The 10,866-nt window shown below is 34.3% G+C and overlaps 1 protein-coding gene across 1 annotated transcript; it reads left to right on the top strand.

Annotated features, from left to right (window-relative positions):
* Nucleotides 1–3,093: 3,093 nt before the first annotated feature.
* si:dkey-79d12.5 (protein BTG3) lies at nucleotides 3,094–10,866 on the top strand. Its single transcript, XM_053493738.1, has 5 exons — nucleotides 3,094–3,307; nucleotides 6,516–6,695; nucleotides 6,850–6,993; nucleotides 8,181–8,499; nucleotides 8,843–10,866. Exons 2-5 carry the CDS (start codon nucleotides 6,523–6,525, stop codon nucleotides 9,035–9,037), a joined length of 831 nt encoding a protein of 276 aa, XP_053349713.1. The 5' UTR covers nucleotides 3,094–3,307; nucleotides 6,516–6,522; the 3' UTR covers nucleotides 9,038–10,866.

Raw genomic sequence — 10,866 nt, forward strand, 5'->3', positions numbered from 1 at the left:
TCTGAATGTACTGAATGATCAGGTTGATTACATCTATTGAATTTTTCCTTCCTTAAGACTCCTTCCTTGGACTGAAATGGTCAAAGAATTGTTCTGGGAGCATGATAAATTATTTTCACACATGAACTGGCCACCACATGGTGTGCTACTGTATAATCAAAGCTTAAGGATGATCAGATAAATATACTTCTGTTAAGTTTAAAATGAAAGTTAATGAATGTGTCACTTCATTAATGAGTCATGAGATGGGACGTGCATACCCGATGTTATCTCTAATTTATTCACAAGATAGAGAAAATATTTACATTTTTTAGCCACATGACATGCGTCACCTGCATCTCTTACGAAGGTACAAGGGTAACTAGCATGTTTCAGGTAGAACAAAGAGAATTAGTCATATGATAGGAAGCACATTAGCATGTTCTGATTAGACAAAAGAATTCCAAAAAACCAAAGGAAGTACTACCAAATAAAGCATGAGGAAGAGCTGCGAGGGAGATGTTATACTGTACAGTCATGGGCAAAATTGTTGGCATCCCTGAAACGTTTCCAGAAAATCAAGTATTTCTCACAGAAAAGTATTGCATTAACACAAGTTTTGTTATACAGATGTTTATTCTTTTTGTGTGTATTGGAACAAAACAAAAAAATGAAGGCAAAAAAGCTACAGTCATTGACATAATGTCACACAAAACTCCAAAAATGGTCTGGACAAAATTTTTGGCACCCTTTTAAAATTGTGGATAAATAAGATTGTTTCAAGCATGTGATCCTCCTTTAAACTTACCTGGGGCAAGTAACAGGTGTGGGCAATATAAAAATCACACCTAAAAGCAGATAAAAAGGAGAGAAGTTCACTTAGTCCTTGCATCCTTGCATTGTGTGTCTGTGTGTGCCACACTAAGCATGGACAACAGAAAGAGAAAAAGGGAACTGTGCAAAGACTTGAAAACCAAAATTGTGGAAAAATATCAACAATCTCAAGGTTACAAGTCCATCTCCAAAGATCTAGATGTCCCTTTGTCCACAGTGCGCAACATTATCAAGAAGTTTGCAACCCATGGCACTGAAGCTAATCTCCCTGGGCATGGACAGAAGAGAAAAATTGCTGAAAGGTTGTAACGCAGGACAGTCCAGATGGTGTATAAGCAGCCCCAAACAAGTTCCAAAGAAATTCAAGCTGGGAGCATCAGTGTCAGCGCAAACTATCTGTCGACATTTAAATGAAAAGAAATGCTATGGCAGGAGACCCAGGAGGACCCCACTGCTGACAGAGACATACAGTATAGAAGCAAGACTACTGTTTGCCGAAATGTATTTGAGTAAGCCAAAATCCTTCTGGGAAAATGTCTTGTGGACAGATAAGACTAAGATAGAGCTTTTTCGTAAATCACATCATTCTACTGTTTACCAAAAAACTGAATGAGGCCTACAAAGAAAAGAATACAGTATCTACAGTCAAATATGGCGGAGGTTCAAGCTGTGTGCAAGGCATCATGAACTCCTTTGGAGGATTTCCAAAGGATTTTGGGTCGCACTATAGATCCCAGTGTCGGAAATCTGGTTTTGCATCTGAGAACTTGGGTCTTCCAGCAGGACAGTGAACCCAAACATATTGGAAAAAAAAAAAAAAAGGATGGCAACAACGCGCTGGAGAGTTTTAAAGTGGCCAATCCCATTGAACACCTGTGGAGAGGTCTTACAATTGCTGTTGGGAAAAGGAATATGAGAGACCTGGAGCAGTTTGCAAAGAAATAGTGGTTTAAAATTCCAGGTGAGAGGTGTAAGAAGCGTATTGATGGTTATAGAAAGTGACTGATTTTAGTTATTTTTTCCAAAGAGTGTGCAACCAAATATTAAGTTAAGTGTGCCAATAATTCTGTTTAGCCCATTTTTAGAATTTTGTGACATTATGTCAAATTAGCTTTTTTTTTTCCCCTCAATTTTTGTGTTATTCTCATACACACAAAGAGGTACCATGTGTCTAGCATGTGGTAATGCAGTACTTTTCTGTGAGAAATACTTAATTTTCCGGAAAAAAATTCAGGGGTGGCAACAATTTTTGCCATGACTGTATGTACTGTACATACATATGACATAGAACTAATAGAGATGTAAAAAATAGAGACAAGCGGTATGTCATTATTTGAAAACATTGCAATTACAAAGTTTGTGAACTAGTCTACATAATTTACTGTATATGTTTATTCACTATAATACCTCATATGTTTAAGTAGGACTAAAAAAGTTTTCCAAAAACATATGTTTTTGTTTCTCTATTCAAAATCAAATAACATGCAACTTTACTTATATATTCCTATCTTAATGCTTTTGTATGTTTGTTTCTTTTTAAAACAAATAGATAAGTAAGTAAGGTAGGTAGGTAGGTGGGTGGTTGGTTAGGTAGGTACTTTATAGTCATTGCATAGTTCAGGTACTCAGCAACAAAATGCAGTTTACTGGAGCATCTGCTGAAACTGAACTGCAAATAGTTGTGTGTGTGTGTGTGTGTGTGATTTTACCACCCTTTTACCAGCATCCTTTCTGACCCCGTGGAGCTGCCATACCAGATGGTAAGAGTTGGTCAATAACAGAGTACTTTCCTAAACATTTATTTCACATTAGTATATTAACAAGTGTTTCAAAGGTGTTTTTTTTTTTTTTTTTGTGTGTTTGAACAAAAATGCAATACAATATCTGAACAAACTTTCTGTAAAGGGTCTTTCTATTCAAAAGGTTATCTTTATTGTGAGTAAAATGCTGTAAATATTTATATTATAACATAATCAGAAGACTTGTTTTGTTTTATTATGTGATGCCACAAGATGCTATGTTTACAACGCTTCCTTGACTGTCCATATTTGGTTCGTTTCCGAGGTGTCATCAATTCGTCATACTGATAATGTGCTGTACAGTGGGTGGGAAATAACCGGCATTAGTCAGAAACCCGAACGAGGAAGTGAGTCAGAGGCCGCGTCCCGAATCGCACACTAATGTACTAAGTAGGAGCCAACAGAGTGTAAGGCAAGTGGTGGCGTACAGTGCTCACACACTCTTAGGTTCAACAGTATGCGGATTTAGACGCAACCTCTTGTTATTTTTTATGGGAAAGTCTACTTGGTTGAACACAAAGCCTGGACGAAACGTGGACTTTTGTAGCGCACTGTAATGAGGAAGTAACGTGAAGTAACGTGAAGTAACGGCAAACAGTACAGATTGTAGCCATTTGAACCGTCAACATCACACCTTAACTGAAGATTCTTTCGAAGATTCTTTACTGAAGATACTTTTGTTTAACACATGCAAGGTGAGTTCTGTTAAAGTACTGTTAAGTCGAAGAAGTCATATACAAACTAAAAATAAGTGACCAAAAACTGTAAAAAATGGGCAAAAAGCCTGATACACATAAAAGCAGTGTTACAGGAAACCATTAAAGTTTAACGTCTGTGTGGATAATCTGACATACATTTTTAATAATACATTTTCCTGAATGAATGAACACTGTATAACTAGTAATATAGTATTATGTTTTTTCGTTGCTTTTAAAAAAAAAAAAAAAATGTATAGTAGTTTGCTGGAAATATTTTGGACATAAGTTCAGATCAGAATAATAGTCTTGTAAGATGAAGAAAGTGATAGTAAAAACAAATATCTACAGTCAGTAAGGCTCTTTAGCACTAGATAGCATTGTTTAAAGTTACAATTAAAGAATGTTTCTTTTTTTTGGGGGGGGGGGGGGGACATGGTTTGTTCAAAAAAGTTTGAGGGATTTTCCTTTTTAAATTTTTTTTTACCTCTTAAGGAAAAACTAAGCTCAGTCTAAATCTTGTTCAAAATCTTCCCAGACACGTTTTTAGAGTTTCAGCCACGTGATATGGCAAGACACAGTGACAATGCTTGTAGCTCATACACCATCTGTAGCTTCAGCTTTTTGTCAGTAACCATGTGATGATATAACCTTCATTAATCATTTTTGTATAGCTAAAAATGAAGTAAGTTAAACTTGTCAGAAAATTGGTATAAAATATGTTGAGAGTTTACTGCCTTTTATTCTAATTATTAGGATTTCTGTAATCAACCATCTGTCCAACCAACGTTCTTGACATAATCAACAAACCTATTAAAATTAATAAAAAAGAAGAAATAGAAAGCAATTGTCAGATTTTGTAAAAAAAAATATTTACAAGAAATAACAATTACCCATTACTCTTCACGCTAATGTTTCCTACATTTCTTCATAATTCCCTTGTATGAGTAATTGTAGTTGGGTTGTGCAACTAAAACAACAACAAATAATAATAATAATAATAGAAAATATTTCTTATTATTATTCCTTATTTTTATACATTTCCCAACATCACCATGTTGGAGCATTTGCTCTTCAGTTATTTACTCTCAAGGGAAATAATCAACATTGTGAGGATTATCATGACCTCATTCTGATGTAACAACACCAGCTAGAGTGTAAATGCTTTATGGGCTTTAGGTTAAACAGAGAACAAAATGTTATAGGGATCTAAAGGTCATTCACAATATTTTGGTCATTTCTTAAAGGTTCAATTCCTTTACATATTAATATTTTTTCCAAAATTTGTTTATTTTTTGGTGACCATAACGTGATTTACATGCACTTTTGCGATGTAATGAACTAGTACAAAAAAACACTTTTAAGTGTATTTAATAAACATCGATTGTAAATTCTAACTCTTATTGTGCACACAGCTATCTTTATAATTTAGTTACGTTTTTTTAAATAATCTTTTTGTATTTTATTTATCTTACTATAATAATTTTAAGTATACAGTAGTAACATAGGGAAACAAAACAGAAGTGTGTTTTTAAGAAATAATTGATAATAGCGCACTGTGCTGATGTGGTATTTGCAAACTATTGCATAATACTGTTATAGCTCAGGCAATGGACTACAGTTCAGAAGGTCCCAGGTTCAAATCCTATAACCACTAAGTTGTTCCTGTTGAGCCCTTAAGTAAGCCCCTTAACCCTCAACTACTCAGATGTATAATGAGATAAAAATGTAAGTTGCCACGGGTTAAGGGTGTCTGCCAAATGTCTAAATGGACAGTGTGTGGCATGGAGGCTTGTCACATGATTTTGCATGATTTGTTTTTTCCTGATAATAAAAACAGCTAAGGTTCTAGTCATAAAAGGACTGTTCTACAATAGTAGTGCAATAATTTGATCATTTGCATAATTGGGATTCATCCTTTAACCTTCAGAAATACACACCATGACTGCACTGTGTCATGTTACACAACTCGTGTCTTATTGTTTTTATGAAACGGAAGATTGAAATAACATGGAAAAAAATGTGTATTATTTACTATCTGCTGATTACCCAATTAGTTAACAACTATTAGTTAACTAACTTAGTTAAGCTATTTATATTGCCTCTTATAATTTAGTGTTGAAAAATATAGGTTAAAATATAGATTAAAAATGACATTATTTAAGGTATCATGTCTTTCTAACTGTGTGTACTTTCTCTGTGTACCGAGCAGCCAGGTTAAGATATCACGCCTGTTAAATGCCATAGAATTACAGTTATTCTTGGCCTAACTCCATGTAGTCCCATAATCCAATGTTGTGTCTTCTGTGTGGATGAACATGCGAAGCATAAGATAAACATTTTGATAGTTTTAAGGACATTTTCTACCTACAGGACATCTGTTGAGGTTTTTTGAACGAATATCTTGTTTTTCCCAAGACTAACTGACTTCCTATAGCTGTTGTAATGCTCCAAGCTATGTGCTAAATTAATTTGTATCTCATTTCCCTATCATACAAATTCTCAAATATGTCCTCATATTTATAACGGCTGTTTTTAATAAAGGTAATTGAATTTATTATTACAAAAACATCAACTAAATAGCATAAAAGTTAAATACCATAAAGGTGCATTTATTACACAAACATGCAATCTACAGCAATCACAATTCTATGTTTGGTTTGGTTTAACAGTGCATTGTTTTAAATACAGCTTCATATATAGATGACTCTTGTACTGTACTAACTCTTGTACTGAACTAACATGTTTGAGCATGACACTGTCCCTGTGCACAAGGTGAGGTTGATTCAGATGTGGTTTGACGAGGGTTGGTGTGGAATAACTTAAATGTGTATGCAAAGAGCCCTGACCACAACCCAAGTGAATACCATTGAAAATGGACAAATCTGTACATTCTCCAAAATCTAATGAAAAGCACAAACATGTAAAAAAAAAAAAAAAAAGGATAATAAAATTGATTCCATCATAATCAAGGGCATATTTATGTTTTTAAGAAATTAAAAGCACTCCAGTCAGACATAACAAAAAAAGTACTTTTTGAGGGATAAGTATTTTTAAATTACTCAATTAAAAACAGGAATTAATAAACATCTTAATAAAGCAATTTCATGAACTGTGTTAAAACCATATAGACAAGGTATAATCAGAAGAAAGGTACATTCAATAACAATTAAGGTGGAATTACATTTTGTTAATATTCTTCATGCAGCAAGGGGATGAAGAGAGAAGTGAGTGCTGCTGTAAACTTCCTGAAGCGCTTGGCCTTGGAGCGAGGACATGTTGATGAATGCAAGGCCAACGTGTTCGCCGCTAAACTACAAGAATTGTTGTGTGAGAAATACACAAACCACTGGTACCCGGAAAATCCTGACAAAGGACAGGCATACAGGTAAACAAATGTTAATACTGTATAACACTTTTTTTCTTTATTGGATCAGACTGAAACCCTTTATTGGATCAGATTGGGATTCTAGCAGGATTAAAAGACATGAGATTTTTTGTAGGACTTGATTTCATTGTAAGGCCGATATGACTCTTCCCAGGTGCATAAGAATAAACAAGAGCACGCCTTGCTACAGCGATGGCTCCTTGCTACAAGCCTGTGAGGAAAGCAAGCTAAGGCCATCAGAACTGTGTCTTCCCCGTGAAATCACATTATGGATTGACCCATTTGAGGTGTCAGCACGGTACGTTTACTCTCTAAGTTGTCTGAATTATCTTTAATATAATACTCTAATACAGTAATACATTAAAAACAGTATGACTGCAAAACGATTTTTGCTATTTGTTATGACCCAAATGAGGATGGGTTTCCTGTTGAATCTGGTTCATCTCAAGGTTACTTCCTATTGCCCTCTCAGGGAGTATTCCATCACCCTCGGTTTGTTCATTAGGGATTATCTAATCATTCAGATTCGTACACATTTTTCACATTTCATAAACATTTTAATAATTTTCTTTTGAAAGAAAGCTGCTTTGCAACAATGACAATTGTTAAAAGAGCTATATAAATAAAATTGAATGAAATATGTCCTTGAAGAAAAATCCTCGGTTGCAATGATTAAAAAACGGCAGAACTCTGAGAACCTAACAAAAAGAAAAACTTTAACTGAAACATTTACAAACACACAATTTAATATATATATTTTTTTTATTATTATTATTTTTAATAAATCTTATTTTATTCTAGTGGCATGGTGGATAGTTGTTACCACTTTTATCTCACACCTTCAGAGATGGCCATTAGAATCCCGACTCTGGTCCTGTGTGCACTGTGTTTGTGTATTCTCACCATGCTTTTTGGGTTTCCTTTGAGTACTCTGGTTTCCTCCTACAATCCAAAGACAAGCAAAGTAGAAGTTTCCAGATTGCCCATAGTGTATGATTGTGAAAGCGTGTTTGCTTGTGTTCCAGGCCCCCTGCTACCCCACACAGGATAAGCAGTATATGTAATAGATGGATAGTTTAATGCCCACGTGAAGTTTATTCAGCTCCATAATTAATGGTATCAATAGTGTAGATCAGCAAGAAAGGTAGTGAAAAAATGTGGTTATTCCCTTCATGCCAACAAACTATTTAAAATTTAGTAAATCCTGAAGGACCTTTAACTGCGTCTGAATTCTATGTTAAAATAAAATAACAGTTGAGTAATAGTTGTGACAACACTTAGGGTAGGTGCTAGAAAGCAAAAGATCTAAACCTCTTGAGGATCAGGACATATTTTATACTGAAGAGCAGTCTCAATTTATTTTTACATGATGTTATATTATTGAAACTATACATAATTTAATTGTGATCATACCATATTTTAAATATATGTGCATTATTAAGTGTCAATTCTCAGAACCTGAACACATTTTATGTTCTCCAACAGGTCAGGTGAAAATTGCAGACATTTCATAGTGGCTCGCTTCAGTGAGGAAGAAGGGGAGGAGGGGCTAGAAGAGAAGGAGTCTGGCTTGCATCAAGAAAGCTCAGATTCGGTGAATGTGGAGACATCAGACTACCACTCGGCAACTTCTGACTGTGGCTCGGATGATTCCAGTGATGCAGAGGAGGAGATAAAGGAAGGAGAGGTGGGGAGCGTGAAAGAGAAAGTGAAAGATGAAAAAGTGGGGGACGACAAGCCTCTTGTAATTGCTATGAAGCCCAGGATGAGGGAGCCAAAGCCACGGAAGGTTCCTACAACTCAGGTAAATCACCAAAAGTTACCTAAGGATCTTCTGATATTTCAGACAGTTTTAATGGCAATTAAAATAGTGTGAAAAGGAACTATAGTAGATAATAATGATGATCATTGGTTAATGATCCTAAGTACTTAAAAAAAATAATTTATACTGTAGATTGTTTTTCAGATTTTATAATAGGAAATATATTATTACATAAAAAAATCCAAATATCAAGTGATTTGACAAATTTTCAATTAAAACCAAGCAAATAAAATTATCAGTTTCTAAAAGATATGTTACTTTGAATGTCATTTACATTATTATTAGCATTTATTAACTGTATTCTTTTTACTTTATTTGACTAAAGCTCCCGGGACTTCAATACTTGTACCACCCAACACCAGTGTGGACTCAGTATAAAAAGAAGCGTCCTGTATTCCTCACACCTGTGTGCACCGCCCCACCTGCTCCTCTTCTGGGCTACTACGTTTTCCAGAACCCTCCACCACAGTTCATCATGCCGCATGCCAGTCTGCAGCCCTGGGGAGTTGCCAAAGGGTAGAAGGCACCAGGAAAGATGAGAAGATGGTATGACCTGGTTAAACTTTGTTCCACTTGATTTGGTGTTACCCCTCATGTTTTTTTTCCAATATTACAAATTAATATAGTAGTAATAGAAGAATTTGAAATACCAATATGTAATTTATCTTTTTGTTATAAATAATATAACTAGAAATATTAAGAGAAGCTGTTCACACAGAAGCACATGTGCAAATAGAAGATTGTGACCTTTTGATTTCTATTTTTTACAAACATGTACGCATGTGCACTTTTTATCAGTGTATGTTCTAGTTATATGTTACTTTTTAGATCTGATCTGGTTGTAGACTCTATAATACAGATGCCCAAAACATGTATACACACTTCAACAGTTGTAATCCTTGCCCTAGCCCAAAGTGCATGTAGTATTATGTTTCCTCTAAAGATGTCAGTAGGGACATCATCGTTGACTTTATCATGTGATCATCAGAAGAGTGGAGTCAATCATGATGCACTGCCTGACATCTTCAGAGGAAACATAATACTACACATTGCTGCCATAATTCAATTTGAGTTTTAAAAAAGTGCATAGATAACTATTAAAGTGTGTATACAGTACATTTTGGGCCCCTTTATATAAATTAGATACATTATAAGTGTGGTTTAATATTGTTTAGTGAACTTTCGAACTGCATTATTTTGCCTCAAACAAAACATATGATTTGGTATGACGATAAAATACTGAGAGGTTTTTAAACGATTTACGAGAAGAGAACGGTCATATATGAAAATAATGACATGATGTATAGTAGTAGTAGGAGCATTCTTTAAATTTCATATGATCCAAACTGAATTAATGACTAAACCAAGCAATGCTATTTATATGTGTATTTGCAGCCTAATCCTTTTAATCAGGGACCACATTACATGGTGCATAAATCATAATAATCATAATGATGATAATGTAATGCAACTGTGCAGAGAATGAGGATATTTTCATTTGCTTATGAAACTGTCAAAATATTCATTTTAGTATGAAGTTTAATATACATTACCTGTTGGGGCATTAATGACCAAAACATAACTAGATATATAAAAAAAAAAAAAATGAATTTATATAAAATAAAATAAAAAGAAATTCACAAATTAAATGCTCTCTCAGGTATGTCAGTCTATTGCTTTTATCCTTTTATATGCTTTAATTCACGCACATGCATCGAATCCAAAGAGTGCCAGTTAGGGTGCACTATAAATACTGTGACCTTTGTGCAATACATGTAATGTTGTAGCTCACACTTCACTGTGACTAGGTATTTCTCAGGATACTGAATAAACTGAATAAACATAGACCGTTATGTAAATGAGTCACAGAAATCCTTTATAATGGTGACTGTAGAAACACTGCAGTGGTTCTTGTGTTACTTTTCTGTCATTCCCTTTAGAGCTGGTAGATTTTGCTGTGTGTTGCCAAAAGCAGTATTTATTGTGCCTTGCTTAGAACTTCATTATTGTAAGTGTCAGCTTTTTACAGCAACATTTTTATAAGATTGGGCTTTTGTACAGTGCAGAACATTTCTTAGCTTTGTAAGTCAGCCATGATTTAAATAATTAAGTCAATATATTATAAAACATGTTTTTACAATTAATTAATAATAATTTTAGTCTGATGCTGCAAATTATTATTGTAAATAGCTGTGTACACTGGAATTTTTAACTTTAAGTTAAGTGACCCTGCATTTTGTTTTGTAATTTTTATTTGTCTTTTACTATAAGCCTATTTATTCCTGTTTATTATTCTCTTTAACTACAAGGTATGTTAAGTCATGCAAAGCCTGTAAATGTTTTTTATGC

Source organism: Clarias gariepinus, chromosome 4, assembly GCF_024256425.1.
Source record: "Clarias gariepinus isolate MV-2021 ecotype Netherlands chromosome 4, CGAR_prim_01v2, whole genome shotgun sequence".
Classification (NCBI taxonomy): Eukaryota; Metazoa; Chordata; class Actinopteri; order Siluriformes; family Clariidae; genus Clarias; species Clarias gariepinus.